This window comes from Rhododendron vialii, chromosome 5a, assembly GCF_030253575.1.
Source record: "Rhododendron vialii isolate Sample 1 chromosome 5a, ASM3025357v1".
Classification (NCBI taxonomy): Eukaryota; Viridiplantae; Streptophyta; class Magnoliopsida; order Ericales; family Ericaceae; genus Rhododendron; species Rhododendron vialii.
Window position 1 is genome coordinate 34,546,178 of NC_080561.1, and position 21,040 is coordinate 34,567,217.

General features: G+C 37.3%; 2 protein-coding genes and 1 long non-coding RNA gene across 6 annotated transcripts; 1 reads left to right on the forward strand and 2 right to left on the reverse strand.

Moving 5' to 3' along the window:
• Window positions 1-218: 218 nt before the first annotated feature.
• Window positions 219-5,157, forward strand: LOC131325866 (BTB/POZ and MATH domain-containing protein 1-like). 4 transcript variants are annotated; one of them, XM_058358341.1, is made up of 4 exons: window positions 219-1,141; window positions 2,216-2,838; window positions 3,886-4,152; window positions 4,770-5,157. In XM_058358341.1, exons 3-4 carry the CDS (start codon window positions 3,960-3,962, stop codon window positions 4,946-4,948), a joined length of 372 nt encoding a protein of 123 aa, XP_058214324.1. In that variant the 5' UTR covers window positions 219-1,141; window positions 2,216-2,838; window positions 3,886-3,959; the 3' UTR covers window positions 4,949-5,157. The 4 variants fall into 4 exon arrangements, 3 of the variants coding, with proteins under 3 accessions (XP_058214324.1, XP_058214322.1, XP_058214323.1); XM_058358339.1 differs by lacking the exon at window positions 2,216-2,838 and having other exon boundaries at window positions 219-657; window positions 1,015-1,141; XR_009199858.1 differs by having other exon boundaries at window positions 517-657; window positions 1,015-1,155; window positions 2,381-2,838; window positions 3,886-5,157.
• A 1,238-nt stretch (window positions 5,158-6,395) lies between these two features.
• On the reverse strand, window positions 6,396-10,921 carry LOC131325869 (uncharacterized). Its single transcript, XR_009199860.1, has 8 exons — window positions 10,781-10,921; window positions 10,459-10,559; window positions 9,961-10,217; window positions 9,805-9,870; window positions 9,424-9,535; window positions 8,949-8,999; window positions 6,923-8,107; window positions 6,396-6,778 (listed from the first exon to the last, which is right to left on the reverse strand). It is a non-coding gene; the product is annotated as an uncharacterized LOC131325869 (long non-coding RNA).
• A 337-nt stretch (window positions 10,922-11,258) lies between these two features.
• Window positions 11,259-13,071, reverse strand: LOC131325863 (tetrahydroberberine oxidase-like). Its single transcript, XM_058358337.1, has one exon. It carries the CDS (start codon window positions 13,050-13,052, stop codon window positions 11,448-11,450), a length of 1,605 nt encoding a protein of 534 aa, XP_058214320.1. The 5' UTR covers window positions 13,053-13,071; the 3' UTR covers window positions 11,259-11,447.
• Window positions 13,072-21,040: the final 7,969 nt, after the last annotated feature.

Genomic DNA, 21,040 nt, shown 5'->3' on the forward strand with positions numbered 1-21,040 from the left:
TTGGTGTCCGGCTAGAGTGGAACCAAACCGCTCAGGTTTCTCTTTCTAGACCTCCATTAATGGAGCTCGAACTCCCACTATATTTTTTTTTTCCCAGTGGCGGTGGTTTGGTGTGTTGTTATTTCTAGAGGGAAGGAGAGGTATTTATAGAGGTGGGGTGGAGTAGGGTGCAAGGAGGAAGTGGATAAGGATGGCAATTGAATGGTTGAAAAAAATATCCTACCCATACTAAAGAAGAACCAGTTTGGCCAATTTTTTCGCTTGCCAAATTTTGCCAAATTTTCCAATTTTACCCCCTGATTTGGGGGCAAGCAGTGTTGTCTGGTGTCCATAATTGTAATTTTCCCTTCTTGACTTAATGGCCCAAGTGGGTGCATCACACTCAGCCACGTATGTAGGCCATGAAAAAGGAATACACCGTTTCATCATCCTTCCTTCACATAATTCTCTCTCTCTCTCTCTCTCTCTCTCTCTCTGCGATTTTCTTCAAGCTCTCATGGCTTCTCTATCTCTTATCCATCTGCTTCACCAACGATGGTGCCCACACAGCTCTTTTCTGCAACTAATCCATCTCAACTCCCTAGAAAACTTGAATCAGTTGGTTGTTTCGAAATCACTACTCAATCGCAGAAATGAACAGATTACTTGCACGAATCGGTAATTCTTAACAATCCTATGTCTCCCCCATAGCTTCACACTCTCGCACACCACACTGTCTACTTTAGCTTCTTACCGAAGGCATTTCATGGCATCAGTGGTCGACGGGTAGCGGGGCCACTGCAGTGGGTTCGTTGGTGGAGGAATTGGAAGATCTGTGGTGTTGGATAAGGATTTTAGGCAATATAAGTAATATTTAGGGCTTCTAATTATATTGTTGATGTTTGCATGTGGTATTTGACTTACAGACTTAGGGTTTCTGATTATAAAGCTTCGAATTACGTTGTTGATGTTTGCATGTGGTATTTGATTTACAAACTTAGGGTTTCTGATTATTGACTATTATAATTATTTCAGGAATATTGATTGTTGATTTGATTAAGCCAAGCTTGGCTCCTCGATGCTGTACTCTTTCATTCACTGTGGGCATGCAATAGCTTCAAATGAGTATTGATTTAATGCAGCCCAAGCATGGATTCTTATGGTATAAACCTGTATGTTATATATTTTTGTGTTGTCTTTGAATTTCGTTCAAATGAGTATTGATTTAATGCAGCCCAAGCATGGATTCTTATGGTATAAACCTGTATGTTATATATTTTTGTGTTGTCTTTGAATTTCGTTCACATTGGTGGGATATTTTGAGTGGGGTTTGTAATTTCGAAGATATGTTCATGCAAGGTTGTTTTGTTTGAAACACCACTTCTTAGAGCTTCGCTAAGAAACTTTTTCAGTCCTCAAAAGCAGGTCGTTGTAACTTCCTCTTCAGCTACAATGGAATAGTGTGAAATAAAACATAAAAAACAGTAAAATCCGTTACCGAACCTAAGTTCAGGTACTTTTATGCAAGTAAAGGACACACATTAGTTGAAAATAAAAATCACTAACACCTCCTTTGGATGGAGCGACTTCCCGAGACAAGAAAGGAGTTTGAGGGAGAGAGGAACACCTCTGGTGTTTGGATGGTGTAGCAGGCGAGAGAGGGTGAGAAAGGGAGGGAGACGAGAACCCCTTACACCCCCGTTTTCGTTTCTCACCGATTTGGTGCGATTCCGTGAGAGAAGAGTGCGTGCCGGGCCACGGAGTGACGTGCAGTCGCCGGGGTTGAGAGACAAACACCTCCTTTGGTCGCCAGAGATGGGAGACAATGTGTTTGGTCGCGGGAGTTGAGAGATCTTGGTCGCCGAAGCTTCGCCGGAGACCATTCCCGTCGCCGAAAATTGCCCTGAGAATTTGATTTCTCATGATTGTTTGGTTGGGGTGGTGAGAAAACACAACCCTTTCTTTTCTTCTCTCACTAATAAGGGAGACCACTCCCCTTTCTTTTCTTCTCTCACCCCTCCATCGAAAGGAGCTGTAAGATTTTTACAAGATTCTGGGAAAAAAGAAGTCATATTTTGGGTTAAGCCATTAAGCTAAATGACCATATCTTTGTTTAGCTATGATATGAACTATGTAGAATTCCACGCTCCCAAGGATAGTCCATTTTCATATCTCCTTTCATTTCAAGCAATTTTGTATTCTGCTAAAACCTGAGTTTATGTATTTTTCTTCACAGAATTTTTAGACCATATATGATTGGGAGTGTGAAAGAACAAGGATGACTTGCATAAGAATGAAGAGTGTGACAATTACTCTCTATTCGCCCTAAAAAAGTGTGTTCATGAAGTTCATTTTTTGGTCTTTGAGTGCGTCAATTGATTTTGCAAGTTTAAGATTTCAGCAATTGCAAGGATGTTGGATCTTAAGTGTCTCTGTCGGCCTCAATAACTTCACGTGAATCTCGGTTATGCCATCTACTCAGGATTTCTATCTCTGTTTTCACTAGAAACTGATTACTAGATACAAATTTTTTCTTCTGAGAGTTGTTAGTAATGTAATGAGCATGTGGAATTAGAACTATGATGTCTTCTACTTATGCCATGGACAAAGAACCAGTAAATAGATTTTTCCTTCTGATATTTGTTAGTAATGAAATGAGCATGGGGAATTAGAACAATGATGTCCTATGCTTATGCCATGGACACGAATGTTTATGTATTGTAGTCCATACTCCACATAAACGTGGTTTACTCTCACCATTGCATTATCAATGTAATTGTAGATTTTTCTATCTAGGCACGAGGGAAAGCAGAAGATGTATTAAACCCAAAAAAGAAATAGTTGGAGAAGAACTCAAAAGTATGTTCAAACTCTTTCTTCAATTTGGATTTTTCTTCAATTCATTCGTAGGCATTATTGCTCATTTGAATGCTCTAATGATGTTAGCCCATTCTAATGTTTCAATCCCTAATTACAACTGTGACCTAACATTTATTTTAAAAGCATGCTAAAGTTTTGTAGCTTTGTATCCTCTTTGCTGTTAGTAAGTATGCTAAGGTAGCTTTCTGTATGAGACGTGTCGTTTGTAGGTTTCTAGCATGAGGTCATCCTTTGAATGAATTAAGTGTGGAATGGATTGCAGCCTTGTGTTGTCTTACCTACTATGAGTATGTTAAAGTTTTGTTCTGTATTAGAAGTATCCTTTGTAGGACTTATTATCGGTAGTTTCTGATCATTGGCAACCAACTATTGTTTTTGGTAATGACTAACTAATGATAACTTTTTGAAAGTTGGATTTAATTTAATTTACTGTGAGTGTAACAAGGAAAACTTAGGATTGAGTATTGTTAAAAAGAAATTGATGACTGGTTTGACTCAAATTGCTAATAAAAGCTGTATGATCAGATATCTTTTGAATTTGAATTTTTCAAAGGTTTGTTTGTAACACTTTGAACTTACAATAAATGTTTCAAATTTACTATAGTGTACTGAATTTTCTTTTTCCATGTCATTGCTTTGTTGGAGAATCAACATTAGTAGTTATGAAGTTTGTTATAAGATGGAAGATGTTGGGTGGACACCTAAATGGAGAACGAACTATGACTTTACCTTTGCTACATATTTACTTTGGATTGTCTATGTAGGATTTTCTTCTATGAGCTAGGGGTTCCAATGGCATGGCATGACCGAGTTTTAATGAGGAATTACATGAAAAAACACTCGGAAGTTACTATTGTCTTATTTTTGGGTGTATCCTATTGTTAGTGGACACTACTCTTATTTGGGAGGGGAATCAGGATGTATTTCAGTTAATTATCCACTTCCACTATTTCCGTTAGCTTGGCATTTGCTGCGAATTGACTTGATCATTGTCTTGCTGATTTTTTGTGCTTCTGGGCTTTGCAGGCTTTACTACACTTCATATACTGTGATGCGTTGTCCAACATGAAAGAACTTACTTGAAATGGGCGTTTACTTTGATGTCTCAGTATCAGCTTGCTGCTGCTGATCAGTATGGTTTGGAGAGGCTCAGGTTGCTCTGTGAGGCTAATCTTTGTGACGATGTTGTCATAAACACTGTGGCAACGACATTAGCTCTGGCAGAGCAACATCGTTGCTCCCATTTAAAGTTCGTGTGTCTTAAGTTTGTCGCAATGCCTGAAAATCTCAGAGGTGAAATCCATTGTTTAACAGTGTTATTTTCCTCTTTATCTTTTCAATGTAAAATTTGAGTGGGATTTATTATTGTTTATGTGATTATGTTCCGATCAGTTTATGCACAAGTAATGGCGGAAACCGATTGTTGTAGACAGACTAACGTCTGAAAGTGTGTCTGCACCGGCTCATACAAAAGATCTTTAGTTAATGGTCAATTCTCCATCTAGAAAAGTGTTTAAACCATCTTAGACTACTCATCCATTCACTGGTTAAGCTACACAGGCAAAACGTTTGTCTAATAGCTGTTACCTGTGCTCATGCTCATGCCATGTTGTTTTATCATACTGTTAGTGCAACATGCTTGTTGTTTATACGAAAAGACAAGGTGTCTAAAATTCATCTTACTGATTCTATCCCTATTTGGGCATTCAATTATCCTTGCCCAGAAAATCAGTTGTAGCACGAAGTGTCTATTTCAGTTGCAGTAGTTTGTTCATTTGTGCCCCCCAATTCCCTCCTCTATGTTAAACGAGCTAATGAACGGTTAAACTTTTTTTTCCCTGGAAATGTTTTAGAAACCTTGTGTGTGTGACTGATCTGGTGAACCATGTTCCTTCTTTTGTTTTTCTCAGTTGTGATGCAGACGAATGGGTTTGAATACTTGAAGGAAAATTGTCCCTTTGTCCTGACTGAACTCCTACAGTATGTTGCTAGGATCAGCGAGCACTCCACAATTGGCAGCAGCCATGGCAATGAGGCTTTCCTAGATGGCAGCGACCTCAATAGTAGACATGTGAAGCATCTACGGTGAAAATTTTCTTTGTACCCCTCTTCAGTTGCTCAAGAGAAGATTTTTTATTTTATTTTTTGCAGAAAGCTTGTCTACGGTTTAGAGACATTTTCCAGTTCTCAGCTTAGTCGGAGTTGTAGATTTAAGATTCACTCATTGGTTGTCTTAAAATGCGAAGGTCTCTTCCTCATGTTAGCAGTTTGTATTATTCAACACCATTCAATTATTCAGCGGGCATTATTCAACGGTTCAACGGGTATGACGGACGTGCCTGGCACGTCGCGATGTACCTAGTATATTAGAAGGTTAGCCAAAAGTAGGAGTAGGGGGGATGGTTCACTTGGTGTGGAGAGCAAGTAAGAGAGAGAGGCACACGGCTGAGAGATGAGAGAGAGAGAGAGAGAGAGAGAGAGAGAGAGAAAAAAAAATTTGTTTTGGAAAAAAGTTATGCATGTGGCACACAATACACACATGAAATCTATACTATAATAAAATCTTTATAACTAATTTACTAAAAATGATCATACCGGAATTTGTAAATCTTATTATATAAAAAAAAGGGGGTCGAAAATCCGGGTCGTTACACCTTAGACCAATTTTTAAAAAAGGAACATATAAGTAGTATGTGAACAAAAAAACATATAATGTTATATGTGTAGCGGCGGAGCGGGTGAGATCTGGAATGTAGAAAGAGGGTTGTTAAAATTCTAAAAAAAAAAATTGAAAAAAAAAAACCAGGCAAGGGCATTTTTGTCTTGTATTAAATCCTTTTTGACTAAACAAGGGTCCAGTTTGACTAACACAAAAAATAAAGAAGAATAAAAATATATTTTTTTGTCTTAGCCAAAAGGCCATTGCCTAAGTGGAATTAGTGGGTTACAAACTTGGGAGATGAATTTGATGGATTACAAACATGCTATAATGGACCTTAGACCAATTTTTTAAATAGGCAATTGTGACAGGAAGGGAAAAATATGTACGAAGAAGAAGAAGATTACGGATGTTATAATTATAGAAATCTGTGTTTTCCAACAGAATATTCATGCACTTAATTGTTGGCACTACAAATTGTATTAAGGTTATTGAATTAGCCAAAAGAAAGACACAAATTTCAGTGAGAGATCGAACTTCGATCAATAGTACAACCTGCTTTTATTTTTAAAAGTTGGGGCACACATTAAAGAGATTGGCTTATTCACGGAGAAGCTGTGAATAAGCCATTTGCAGTGCTGAACGACCTCAGTGGTCTATTTCGGTTTTGGACGGTCCGAATTTAAATAAAAAAAATTTCGAGAAAGAGTTTAGCTAACTTCACGAAAACAGACGTAATAAAATTTCTCAACTGTGAATTTGTCAAAGGAAAGACTTGAATCAAATGACTGTTTCAGCTCTTGAAACAAATTTCCAAACAAGAAAAGTTGCCAAATTTTACTTGGCACACAGAGGGGGGAAAAAACAAACATCCTTTTATTCAACAACTAGGTACTTTGCAACGTGCAAGGCACGTGTGCCATGCCCGTTGAATTGATCGATTTTTAATTTCGTTGGGATATAGGATATTTTAGTTTGATGTATAGTTTTCTGTATATAAGTAGGTTATATTTATGCTTGCAAAAGGCCTATCCACAGTAAGATATAAATGTGAATGGGCGTAGAAAAAGATGTAAATCAACAGAAATAAGAAAATGAAGCACAAACACTTCAACACTAACAAATTCTGAACAAACTACAGTAAATATTTTACACTCAGAACTTGATGTTTGTATGGTTTCTGTATCCCATAGCTAAGGTAGAACTTGAAAACATCATATGATGAAGTTTGTCATCACAATGGTATCCTGAATATCAATCCTGCAAATAAGAAAATTTTCTTGCAAATAAGAAAATTTTGAAACTGTTCAGTTCAAGTAAAGGGAAAAACTTAACAGTTAACACCCATTAGGGAAATCACTGCAATAACAAACTGAAAAATCTTGAGAATCAAAGATTATGTACATTGTTTCAATAGGCATACAAGCAAGTTGACATCAAGTAGGGTTGCTTCCTCGGTAGTTTTCACCCATACAGCTGGAAGACATGTACCAGTAAAATGACGATCACCATAAGAATTAGCTCAAATATCATCCCTTGTACAGAAATTAAGCTGCCAAAGGGACTAAAAACCCAAGTACTTGGAATTGTTTTGTTGTTTGACCTGAATTCTCTTCAGTAAGTATTCGAGACAGTTCATTAAAGTGCGCGAGAGAGAGAGGTTGTGAGATTCGCGGTTTCTAACATAATTTGCATTTTTTTTCAGACCGGGTATCAAGAAAATTTACAACCCCTTTCTGTTTGGTTGCCTAGAACATGGGATGGAGGGGAAAAAATTCTCCACTTGACAGGTTTAATATCTAATACAATCGATACCTTGAAATTTCACTTCTATTTTCCCCTCCATTTTTTCTCAGTATCCAAACATAGAGCCCAGTGCCGAACCCCTAGCAAACCCAAGATTATTTGTACAATTGATTGCGAAATTAAAGCTCATGCATAACAAGCAAATCCAGGACAAACTCATAGAGACAAATCAACTTGACATGTAACACTATTGCAGTATATCCAATAGTGACTTCATCTCGATCAACCACTAATCCCTAACATTACAACTATTATATGAATGCAATTTACTTCTTTTAAAAGGGCCTGCTACTTTTAGCTACTAATTCATCTTTGCTATTGAAATGCATTCCAGGAAATCATATTCTTTTCTAATTCATCCAATCCAAAGCATGAACAAAAATGCTTTTCCAAGTGACTGATGAAGTAAACACCTTTTGGACACTACTTTGGTTCACAAATTAACTTTTCAAACATGAAAACGACATTGGCGGAACCGGATGCTCAAAGCTAGAATATATTTTCCGAACACATATATCTTGGTCGTCTCTTGCAGATAAGGGGGGCTAGAAATGTGTACCTTGAGTTAGATATACTTGAGAGAATGATGATCCTAATTGAAGGAGCCAAAACCCCACCTGCACATGGAGAATATAAGCAACATATCTAGAAATTGCACCCGAAATACTAATATGAATGTTTGAAAGTAAATAGGAAATACTTGTTCTAGCTACAAAGAATATTGAAGCACGATGAACATGTTCTTCACTTTAGTCCAACTGGGAAACTCCATATGCATGTTAACTGAAGAGGAAAATGCAAGAACATATCGAGTACGATATCAAGGAAACAAAAGATAGAAGGAAACATATCGAAGAGAGTATGATATCAAGGATTCCAAATTTGTAGCTACATTTCCAAAGCAATGACAATTGAGTGACCAAAACCATAAATCTTGAATTAAACTAATCACTCATCAACCTAATCGAAGGCCAGCCATGAAAGTATTACTGAGAATGTCATCAAACTACAACAAATTGACTCATTTCAATGGATAAAGTTATTAAAGACAAATCAACATACATATTTATATTCACTGAAAAAGAAAAGAAAAAGAACAAGTCGTACTGATGCTGGTTGAGCCTGCATATCAAAACAAAATTCATTTTTTCTCTCGCTCATTACTCCCCAATGATGCCCTCATCAAAACAGTCAGCGATATCAGTTCAGATCAACATATATATTTTTATTCCCTGAAAGAGAAGAAAAAGAACAAGTCGTACTGATGCTGGTTCAGCCCGCATATCCAAACAAAATACATTTTTCCTCTAGCTCATTACTCCTCAACGATGCCCTCATCAAACCAGTCAGTGATACCAGTTCAAATTTTAATTGATCTATGTACTTTGCGATATCAATATTGGATCTCATGTTTTCCATTTTTTGTTGATTGGTATCTTAATCTCATGTTTTCCATTTTTTGAACTCATTTTTTATCTTTTGCCAGCTGTGCAAGCCTCTTGATCTTTTTGACAACTCTGAGCTTTGTGGATTTTGTTACTACATGAGGTAGGCAGTTAAGACATCAGAAAACAGAATAAATTTTCTCAAGCATTCCAATGAACTAATTAAACGATATGCTTACATCGTCATATCTTTCCATCACCTCTAATACACGTCCTTTCCTTAAATAGCCCTGCAGGTTTAATGAGTTTGATTTCTTACTAAATACATTTAGGAAAATGAAGCAGAATGCAATAGAAAAATCATATACCTTTTCCCAGGTTATCGTTGACTCAGCATCGGCAAGTTCTTTGTTTTAGAAACCAAATTCAAAGGATAGTGGCTTCTTATTGTGATGAAACCATGTATTTATCTAGCCAATTATTATTGTTTCAATTATCATACTATTTCCTAATCTCTTATATCTCGCAAGTTAGCAAAATGCAATTAAGCTCTTTTAATTCAATCAAGTCTACGAATACACAAAAAATGACCACATCTGTCCAGGTCATACCATTTATCCATTGCAGTATGGTAGTACCAATAGACATACTCTAGCCACTAACCCAACTTAATAAAATGTTTAAAATGAATTGTGGGTTAACAGAGCTGGTTACCTTCCGAAAGAATTCTTGGAGCCATATTGACACGTCGCATAGCTTGGGTAATTACTCCAACAGGAAGAGGAGCAGCAGTAGCAAGAGGAAGATACAACTTCACTTTTTTGTCCTGATGATAGAAAATACAAAGATTCTGAGGGAAGGGCCCGAAGCAGAAATGTAAAAGAAATAGCAGAGTCCACAGCTAAAACAACATATTTGTCATCTTGGATGGGCGTAATCATAGAGGCTGTCCTTTTATGGGATGTGATGTACACACTTTAGGCTGCAGCTCTTCTCTGGATATTTTTTTGAAAAGGCTTCTCTTTTTTTTTTTGAAAAACGCTCCTCTGGATATGTCATAATGTACTCTGTGAATCAAAAAATGAATTTACGTACTTACTCTGATCTTTCCATGGAACACTGAACATTGAACGATACTCCTTCATTCTAGCTAACACAAGGCTACAATTAATAGATAGGAAGAGATTAACAAAAACTCGATTATAAAATGGCAAAACACACAACTATTTTAACCCAGTTGAAATATCATACCAGCCTTCTAAGCAACTATCAATCTGACGGGTAAGGCTCAAGTAGCAAACTTTGCACAACTTTATTCAAGATTGTCCGTAGTTCCTCCTACCTTAATCAAAATAGAGGTTTGTAGTCGGCTATCAGTAAGGCACAAAATACAAATCAATGGGATTGTGGGAAATTGAGGATAGCCCATGTAAACTCTATCACTGAGCCAGCTGAGAATTTATGCATTCTGGCAAGTAACATTTAGATTGCACCCTCTGTAAAGAACTCTGGAAAACAACCAGAAAAAATACAAAGTTTATTCAAAGACAAATTCCAAACGAAAATCATAGATATATACATGCAACCCAAAGAAATTAGCACTAACAAAGACATGCAAATCAGATATATAGAAACAAAATCACACATGCACAATAAATGACATACAAAAAATACATGGGAAACTAAAAATCGATGCTGCGAATCATAACAAAAAGAAACAGAATAAATTAGAGCTGTGGAAGATCAAACCTTGATCACAATAGTAGACTCCATATCCAGTGTTCCAGGTAAACCGTTAAAGAGTTTTGTGCACTCCAACCGAACAAATGACCGAAACCCAAACCCAAACCCTAAAATCAACAACGAGAAATAGTTCAATGATTAGGGATAAGAGAGACATGCGTGCTCAGGGCACAAAATCCAAAGCACCAAAAACGCAGAGAAGTCTGATCCCATTACAACACAGAGATGTTCTTTTTTCTGAAAATTTCCCTAATCTGAATCAACTCAAAACCCCACATGCAACATACAAAACTTTCCAATTACAAAAAAAAAAAAAATATCCACTTACCCCCAAAAAAATAAATCAATCGACACAAAATTTGGTAGTAAGATCAGGAGGCAGGGCCCAAACGACGGCGTTGTGCATTGTGGCACGCTTTCTGGCAGATCTCTTATGGGCTTTGAGGAGCACAGATCCCATCTTCATCCTTTGATCCCGTTTGGAAATCGAAACACTGGGCCTCGCAGAAACGACGAGCGGATTGGACGGTGGCGAGCGGCAGGGGCGTTTGGCCGTGGATGGGCAGTGGAGAGAGAGAGAGAGAGAGAGAGAGAGAGAGAGAGAATGGGTGTGTTTTGAGGCAGTTCAGTAGAGAGAGGATGGGTGTGTTATGCGTGGTGGGGAGATGATGTACGTGGGAGTGAGGCGCCTCTTCATGCCACGTGGATAAGAGCCAAATTACAATTCTGGACAGCAGAGGCAGTTCACAAGCCCAACAATTGAGGGCCAAAATTGTCCAAATTGGACAAAAATTGCCAAGCGAAAATCACCCAAAACTTGATCTTCTTTAAGAGAGGTAGGAAATACTTTCTTTTACATCATTTCCGAACATTTATTTACTATGGCTATATATATGTCTAAACAGATAAATACATTAATGGCTAAACTTTTCTGTCCGATGATAATCCATAACACCACTAGTATTCTATATGTACCACAATCACACGAGGGTAGATCACAGAGTTGGAATGCTTTGCTCATTCCTGAAAAAGTTACCAGGATCGACCTTGGTCTTCACATGAACCAATCTCTTAAAGTTGATCCCATAGTATTTCAAACCCCAAATGCTTGCTTGTTCATAGCTTGTAGTGTTCCCTTTGTTATTTACCCCCAAATCAAGATCTCTGTAGTTGAGATATGCAGATCTTGGATTCTTGGTAACATAAGGAGTCATGAAACTATAAAACCTTCGGATTGCTCTCATATTCCTGTTCAATGCACTTTTCCCCGCTTCAGTCCACTTGACTCTATAATGAATGCTGTATAAGGTCCCCGCTCTATGGGGAAAAGGCGTTGCGGATTCTGAAATCTCACTTAACCTTCCACCACAAGGACTAAATTGCATCTCGATGTCCTCGGGATATGCCAGAACCATTCTCCATATGGATTCAAGCCCGGCTTCAGAAATGGGCTCGGTCACATAATCCGATTTTCCCTTGAAATATGAACCAGAATATGTCACCAACGAAGTCCTGTTCAACAAAATATCAAGCGGTTCTCCACTAACACCCGCAAAATAGAGTATCGAATCGATCCAACTCATTTCGATACAGTCTGATCTCACCAAACCCAACTCAGGAAACCATTGTTGCATCAATGGGAGGAGTGTGTCAGCTCCACCAAGGTACAAGGTAACGAATGAGGCTTGTACTGTTTCTTTTCCGTCTTGGCTAGAACTGGCTTTTCCAAGAAAGAGCCTGAGAAGTAGCTTTTCATCAATTTTCTCGGAAACGTATTGCCACTTGTGTACAATCTTCGTGGCATTTTGTTCCAAGGTTTTGTTAACGGTGAAAACCGTGACGATTTTGGGAACTTGTACAAGTTTAATGTGCCATGCGATAATAACACCAAAACTAGCACCTCCACCTCCTCCAATGGCCCAAAATAGGTCTTCCCCCATCGACTGCCGATCCAGAATTCTTCCATTTACATCGATTAATCGAGCATCAATGATGTTATCGACAGCGATCCCATAATTACGGGACATCATCCCATATCCTCCCCCACTAAAGTGTCCACCAACACCTACTGTAGGGCAAACACCGGCCGAAAAGCCAAGAGTTGGACTTTTCTTAGCTATGGTGTAATAAAGCTGACCAATCGTGGCCCCAGCTTGAACCCATGCGGTTCTATTTTCGACATCAATATTGATTGATTGAAAATTTACTAGGTCAACCATAACGAATGGGGCCTGGTAAGAGATGTAAGAGAGACCCTCGTAGTCATGGCCACCACTCCGAACCCGGATTTGCATGCCATGCTTTTTAGAGCAGTAAATGGCTGCTTGGATATGGGATTCCACCAATGGTGTAATGATGACGAGAGGTTTGGGGATTGGGGCAGGTGGTAAGAATCGCTCCATTCGTATTTCGGATTCCAAAATGGATCGGTATGATGAGTTGTAAGGAGTGTAAATAACTTTGGAGATTGAGTTGGAATTAGGAAAATGAAGGTAAAGGCATTGAAGAAAATCCTCGTGAGTATAAGCTGAAGTTGCCCATGAAATCAAGGAAAGAAGAGAAATTATAAGTGAAAGCAATGAAGCATTTGGAGTCTTCATTTTTGGATTGGATGATGATACAATGTGTTATAAAAGGCCGGTTATTTATAGTGCTAATGTCAGGTTCCTTGAGAGGTACGAAATGTGACTTTTAGGTACGAAATGTGACTTTTCCAAGCTTCTACGTTCCTGTCTATCAACAATTAAGAACTTCATATAGAGAAATTTCAAACAAAGAAAATGAAGCATCTTTCCTTTAACAGGTTACAATTGAAAATAGGCCTAATATACGACTGCAATTGCTGCTACTAGTAATTGTTAATTATTTGGATTATCTCCAGTTCTAAGATGATGTAAATTGATGATCAACATCGTGGTACATGGGCCTCTCCAGGAACAGAGCCAGGATTTTAACCTAGCTGTGGCAAAATGTATACTAAAATAATAAAAAAATAAATTACAATATCAATGTATACTTGCCCCTGGCTCCATCCTTAGGCCTATCAGGTCCCACGCCGATTGATGCTCTAATTCTTGAATTATAAGCTCCTGTGAGTTTATATCCTTCACGAATACAGAAATCATATTATTAACCTTATTTGTGATCGATGGTAATCGATTTTGGCACACCAATTTTGGATAATCACACTTCAATATTTGTATTTTAAGTGTTCAAAATACACATAAAATGAGCACTAAAAGATAGATATTAGAATGTGGTAGTAATATTCAGAGTACCAAAATCATTTTCCTTTGTGATCTGTACAACATATTTTCAAGCATGAAGTTGTTCGATAACTACAAAATGTGAAAGCTTTATATCCTTTTTAAAATTAATTGGCAATAAGTGGAGAATTCCAAAATATTATTAGCTCTCATTTCATAACCAAGCAATGTGAAACAAATCACTCTAACACCCTCCTCATGTGCAGCCGCATTAATGTCTATTACGTGTGGCTATTTTTTGGATTCTATCATTGTGTAGCTTTTCTAGGTCAGTCATCATGGAGTGTGGGCTAGATTTAATTTTTGTTATAAAATTTGGGATGGAATGAGCCCAATCTGATACCATGTGAAACTTTATATTCATCTCAAATCAATATCAACAATGAATGCTGAGGTCTCAAATGTTATTAAGTGATCTCACATTCCATACACAAACAATGTGAGACAAACTACTCTAACACAAAATATTCAATTTTTTTTCTTGCAGGTAAAATGTGGCTGTTTAAAAGTAGCTAGAGTTTTATGGGCATGATAATCAAACATTTCTTGTAAGTCAATTATGATGGTTATTGATATGAAATAAAACACATTAAGAATAATTCATAGTATCTACTTAATTTTTTTTTCTATTCGAATTTGTTTTTGGATTGCAGAAGGATGGATCATTTATAATAGTTCTCAAAAAGAAAAGAGAACACTCATGGACTTTCCTCTGCCCGATTTCCAGAAGTCTTATAGGTATTGGTTATGATGATGAGGAGGAGGAAGTGATTAGGAGGATTGCTCATCTAAATCATCCAAATTTGGTTAATATATTCTAGAGGTTACTCTATCTATTACCAATTAATTTTAGGTTGGAACCCTCCAAGGAATCTAACATGGTATCAGAGCTACTTCTTGGATGGCCTCACCTCGCGTGGTCAAGTCCTCGTCGCCTGAGTCAATTGTCTCACCTCATTAATTCATATATACCTCTATGTGCATCCGGACTGCATGTGAGAGGTCGCCCGAGTCAAATCATCTGGTTTTCTCAATTCGTGCCTCCACATGCATATGGACTACACGTGAGGGCCGGGGGAGTGTTAAACTTTATCCCACATTGCTCATCTAAGCCACCCAAATTTGGTTAATATATTCTAAAGGTTACTCAAACTATTGCGAATTGGTTTTAGGTTGGAATTTTACAAGAAATCTAACAACTCAAATGGAGGAAACTGATGAGGAGCATTATAGAGCCATGTTGGCTTCGGATTAATGTTTATGGTTAATTTGAGGAGTTGTTTAGGGAGATGTCTCTTCGATCGGGTGTTGTTTTGGGTCTTAGGTGTTGCGTGTGTTTGAGTTTTAGGTGTCTCTTTGAGAGTGGTGTTGTTTTGTCATTGTTGGCTTCTTGCCAACTTTGGATTATTATTCTCTCCCTCTGGATCCTTGAGACATATGATTGTGGAGTGATGTCGCCTCTTTGTGAGGTATCTTTTCTCCGGCTTGATGCCTTGTGCTTATGGTCATTTTAATCTTTGTAATTTATTTTCAAAGATTAATAAAATCCTATTTGACCGTTCAAAAAAAGTAAAGAAAATCATAAAACAAGCTGAAACAATCGCTATGTCTATGAGCTGAAGTTGCCCATGTAATCAGGGGAGGAAAAAATTCTCTCTCGATTTGTATGGGGTTGGAAAACTTTTCTGAAAAATACTTCCAGTGAAATTTTCTTTCAGAATTAACTTATTACTGCATAGTATTTTCTTTTGGTCATTCTCATGCATGGAAAACTGCTAACATGTTAAAAGGACCAAAAGTTGGCAAATACAAATCACCAAAATACAGTTATATGTCCCAAAATGTCCTTATATATTATAAAATAACTAACATAGCCATTCATTTACAAATTAAATGGCCAAAAATTCTACTATAGTAGAATCTTCGTTTTTGTATGCGATATATGATTATATATATAGCAGGATCCCGATCGCTTCTTTAAAGACGTTTTGAGGTTTCTTGTAAGGTATGAGATTTAGATCCCGTTCCAGAACGCGAAAAAATTCCTTATTTTTTAAGAAGGCAATTTCAAGCTCAAATATTATGGACTTATTGAAATCTAAAAATATATAATATGGATCTTGTTTGAAAGAACTTATCGGGATCTTTTATACGATGCAAAAAAAAATTGAAAATATATTTTTCATTTACATTATTTTTGAGTTTGAAAATGTGAAATAAGCTGCTTATTTTTTAAGAAGATTTCTGGAACGGAGCCTAGACTTCTCCAGCTTCTTGATTTATGCCTATTTGCAAGAAACTTAGAGAGAGAAAGTTCAAAAGAACATATATATATATGCACAACTTTACTTGCCAGACAATGAATACTTGACAAAATTGGCCTAGTATTCATGCTAGCTAGCTTCCTTATACAATTCCTATTATTCTAGTTATCAAGATTACTTCAACAAGGATCACACGAAATTGAATTAGAAACCTTTGATGAAAAGCAACTCTTAACTTATCATATAAAGTACAGTGCCTAGTCTAGTATAGATAAAATAATAGGGAAATGTGAGAAATCCTCCTAATCACTATTATTCTATCCATATCCCGCCTCAATATTCTCCCAAACTTGGTTAGAATTGTTGAGGATTGCTCAACAATTCCTATTATTCTATCTATATCCCGCCTCAATATTCTCCCAAACTTAGTTAGAATTGTTGAGGATTGCTCAACAATTCCTATTATTCTATCTATATCCCGCCTCAATATTCTCCCAAACTTGATTAGAATTGTTGAGGATTGCTCAACAATTCCTATTATTCTATCTATATCCCGCCTCAATATTCTCCCAATGAAATCCTGCATGCCCTTTGAAATTTGGAGCACTTAGAAGAATATGAAATAAACACGACAAGAAAACTTGCATACAACCATACACGTCCTAACGTTGTACTTTTAGTTATTGTTATGTTTCTCTCTCTCTCTCTCTCTCTCTCTCTCTCTCTCTCTATATATATATATATATATATATATATATATATAGAGAGAGAGAGAGAGAGAGAGAGAGAGAGAGAGAGAGAGAGAGAGTTATATATATATATAGAGAGAGAGAGAGTCATTTTCAAATAAGAAGGTCCTTATTTTAGTTAAAATAAGGACCTCTTCATTCCTCCCATTTTTCGTTCGAATTTCGATGATCCGAGCCACTCAATGTGTTCAGAACGTAATTTTAAGAGTACTCGTGAGGAATCAGCAAAAAAATTGACTGGGAAGGGCTTCATCCGAGCAGTTTTTATTTGAACTGTTCGATAAAAAACAAACAAAAACTGCTCGGATGAAGCCTTTCCGGTCTTTTTTTTTTGCTGATTTCTCGCGAGTACCCTTAAAATCACGTTCTGAACACATTAAGCGTCTTGGATCATCGAAATTCTATCGGGAAAGGGAGGTCCTTATTTTATTAAGTTAAGGTGGTCCTTAAGAGAATGGGACTATATATATATATATATATATATATATATAAAAACTTATTATGATGGCTCCTTGTCGTAATGTCATTGTGCTTTCGATCCTTTTAATCATTGAATGTTCCTTCAAAAATTAATTATTTAAAAAATTACTGTTCAAAAAAAATGTAATATTTTCGACATTTGTGACTTCAATCGACCTCGTATTGGAAAATCAAAATGTTTAGCCTAATGCAGATCAGTCTATCATCGTGGAATATGTTTAAACTTTTATCGGTACGTACGTACTCTTTCCAATATATGTAGCATCTATAAGTTTTTAGATCAACGGGCTTTGCTGATTACTATGAAAAAGGGACATTTCTGTCATACGATCTCTTGATCATGGAAGTTTATTACACTTCGAAAGTCACTCCTTTAGATTGTCTCCACATTGCGGTTAGCTTTAGGGTTTGGCTGTATCTTTGTATCTTTATATTTGGGTAGAAATCTGTTACTGCTATATGGCTTGATTTGTATTTCGATGAAAATCTGTAAATATCGTATAACTTTTATAAATATAAATGGGTATACTTCTTCCGTTGAAAAAAAAAGAGATTGTCTCGACATTGCGGTTCAAACCTTGTAACTTTTCTTTTGTGTTTTCTTAATCTCTTGTTATGCATTCAATGTTGATGTTTAAAAAAAATGTTTCCTTTGCTCATATTTGTTTAAGTTGAACCAATTGTGGTATAACCACTTAACTGTGAAAGAAAATCGTTTAAATATGGTATGACATTGTTAGATAGTTTTCATTGCTTACTGAGACGATGGGGTTTGAGGTGACACATAATTCTTTTATATCATCTCCAGAAACTTGAAGGAATAGGTTTGTGAAAGTTTTCCAGGCATCTATGGCAGATGACACTTAACCCTTCTTTTATATAGATCATCTCTTTTTATTTGTATGTCTTATGGTCTTGAAAAGGAGTTCATTGTTGGTGTTTCATAAACGGGTATTAGAAATTGTAGTTGTCAAATCCGTGCATTTGTGTGCTTCTAACTTAGAGGAACGTCAAGTCAAGAAACAACTTAAGAGGAACATCGAAGTTCTCTTTTCTTTGGGGAGTGAGAGGAGTAAAATCTTTCCTTCATTGGCGAGGTCCATTGCTTCAACTTTTTTTAATTGCCATGAGGAGATTTGACGGTTGACTTTTAACAGTTGGACTTAGCGCTCATCAATTATTTTCCTGATTAGTTAAGGCTGAAGCATATTTCTTGGTTGGACCCTAAAATGGACCCAACCAAGAAGCAAAAACTCGACAAGCGCTGACAGACCTGGCATGTATAGTTTGCACTTAATCTGTGTGGTTTAGTAGTTTTCACCTCACTTAGAGTAATTGGGAAGTACGAGTTTTGCAAGCCATTGATGATGATGAGTTTGTGAGCTTTAATCGCTCAAACCTGAATTCATGGCTCGAATTGGGATTGTGGGCGTGTTTTGGGTGGATTGCAGAAATCTCTCCCAACAGGAGTTAGGCACTTGTTGGGCATAGATTAGTGCCACATTCTGTTTTTTGGAGCTCAGGTATGAGTAACGGCATAACGCTGCTAAGTGCTAACGCACGAGTTAGGCCCCAGTCTTTTGCTGCACAATCCACAAAGTCCAAACGACTATATCTCCATCATCTGCACTCAGATTAAGGCGAGTTTTATGTATCAATTGAAGCCCCGAAAGTTCAATTTTCCATGGGATTGGTGGTGGCCGGATCACCTAATTCTATGTGGAGAAAAGATTATGGATGTAATGCCACAGATTAGTCTTAGGTCCTGTTCAGTTGCACGGAAATGATGGGAAAGGACGGAAAAATCAACTTTGCTATAATTTTCTGTGTGTTCAGTTACTAGGAAAGTGTTAGGACCCACAACTTTAACTTTCCCACTGAAAATCACTTTCTTGCAAAATAGGTCTTGCCAAAAAGAAGAAATTCTTATTTTCCTACAATATTTCTTGTCAACAAACCACACACAGGAAAATAAATTTCATTTTCCTTTATCCCCCCTCGCTTCACTTTTTCTGTGAACTAATTTCTGACATAACATTCTTGACAACTGAACGGAGCCCCAGGGTTCCATCTGGATTTCTAGGTTTAGTTGAATTTTGAGTCTTTGACTTCATCACTCATTTGGGACCTCCACCTTTGACCTTGGACCATCCCTTTAGAGTAGTAACCTGGGTGAGATCAGTTAACTTTGTTGTTCGCCTACTTATTCCAAATTGCATGTTTCTTAGTTGATTATGTAGGATTATGTGATTGAGCTCCGAATTGAGGAGAGTATTGCATACCTCATTTATATTGCCTGATTGATCCATTTTAAGTTCCTTACTTCGCGAAAGTATAATTTTCAGCAAATTCTATGGGTGCCAAACTTGTGATAGTAGATTAAGAATCTATTAGAGGCACTATGGATTAGTTCTTGACTTCTCCAGGAGGACAATAAGCATGCTAGCATTTACGTTTGTGCTGTCCTGTTGTCAACCTAGTCGTATGTTGTGTTACCTTTCGTTGGTCGTGCACCATTACATAGAATTGTTCTTTACTAATGTTCTTAAAATCGTTACGCACTAGTTAGGCGGTAGAGGGGCGCCTAGTGCCTAGACCGACTAGCCACCGGCTATCCGGCGCCTAAAGATTAGTCGGGTTTATTACTGTTATTTATCAATATGCGTTTATATTTCCCCTCTCCCCCAATGTTTTGATTGAAAAAGATATCTCATAGGTTGTGTCCCTCCATTCCTTCGCTAAGCCGTAATCAATTAAAGTAACAACTAAAAAGTAAGTAGTAACAATAACTAGTCAGGTACTAGTCGCCGAAGCTGCCATCTATTGCTGGAGGTTCCGATTTGGGATTGGCATTGTCAGGAGCAGAGGTTTGGATTTGCCGTTTGCTCCCTCCTAGGGTTTCATGTTCGATTCTCCTTGCTAGAAACTCTTGGGGCCACCTCACCCCACACGTGTGAAATGGCTCTGTGAGAGGCTAGGGATTAGTCCGAGGTGCGCGCAAGTTGGCTCGAGACACCTAACATTACCCAAGAAAAAAAACCCTGTATTTTTTTTACTATTGCACATTTAACCTGCAAAATTCCCTAAAAAAACTAGAAAATATACAATCGGTGATTTATGGACTCCTAGCTGATTAGTGACAAACTAAATGTTGACTAATGTAAAATCTCCTAATTACCGCCTAGACCCTAAAATCTAGCCACCTAGATGGCTGCATAACTGGATTTGCGGACTTTTACAACACGGTTCTCTATTGAATTGCTTATTGAGAAGCTTATAGATCGTTTGGTTTATAAACACCTTGCTACATGAATAGTTTACTTATCCACGAGACATTGTTACTTGTATTTGCAATATCGTATATGAGCGTCAACTTATGTTTTTGCTTTACATGTTTTCAGGAACTGAGAACGAGGAGATGTGATATCCAGAATCGAGTAAGCTTATATTGTAATCCTAGTGGTGTGAAGACTTGTATTTGCTTTATGTAAAAAAAATTGACATGTAATTAGAGCTAGTACTATTTTATTTGTTTTTGAAATGTTACTGTCCTGTTGACATAACCTAGTACTTGCAAAACTCTGGACGGTACCTAGTACCTACAACCTGGGATGGCTATTTTGGGAACTTAGCATAACTTTGGCTTATCCACTTGATAACCAATGGTTAATTTACTTAGCTTCTGCTTGAGCTTATCCCGTTGTTATTGCATTGCTATTGGCAAGTGTACTTTTAGGCCTGAGGTGGCAGTGTTGTCCTTGGACCGACCTCAAGGGATGGATCAGGGGCGTTGTCACGCCCTCGATTCTCAACGTAAATAACAATACCA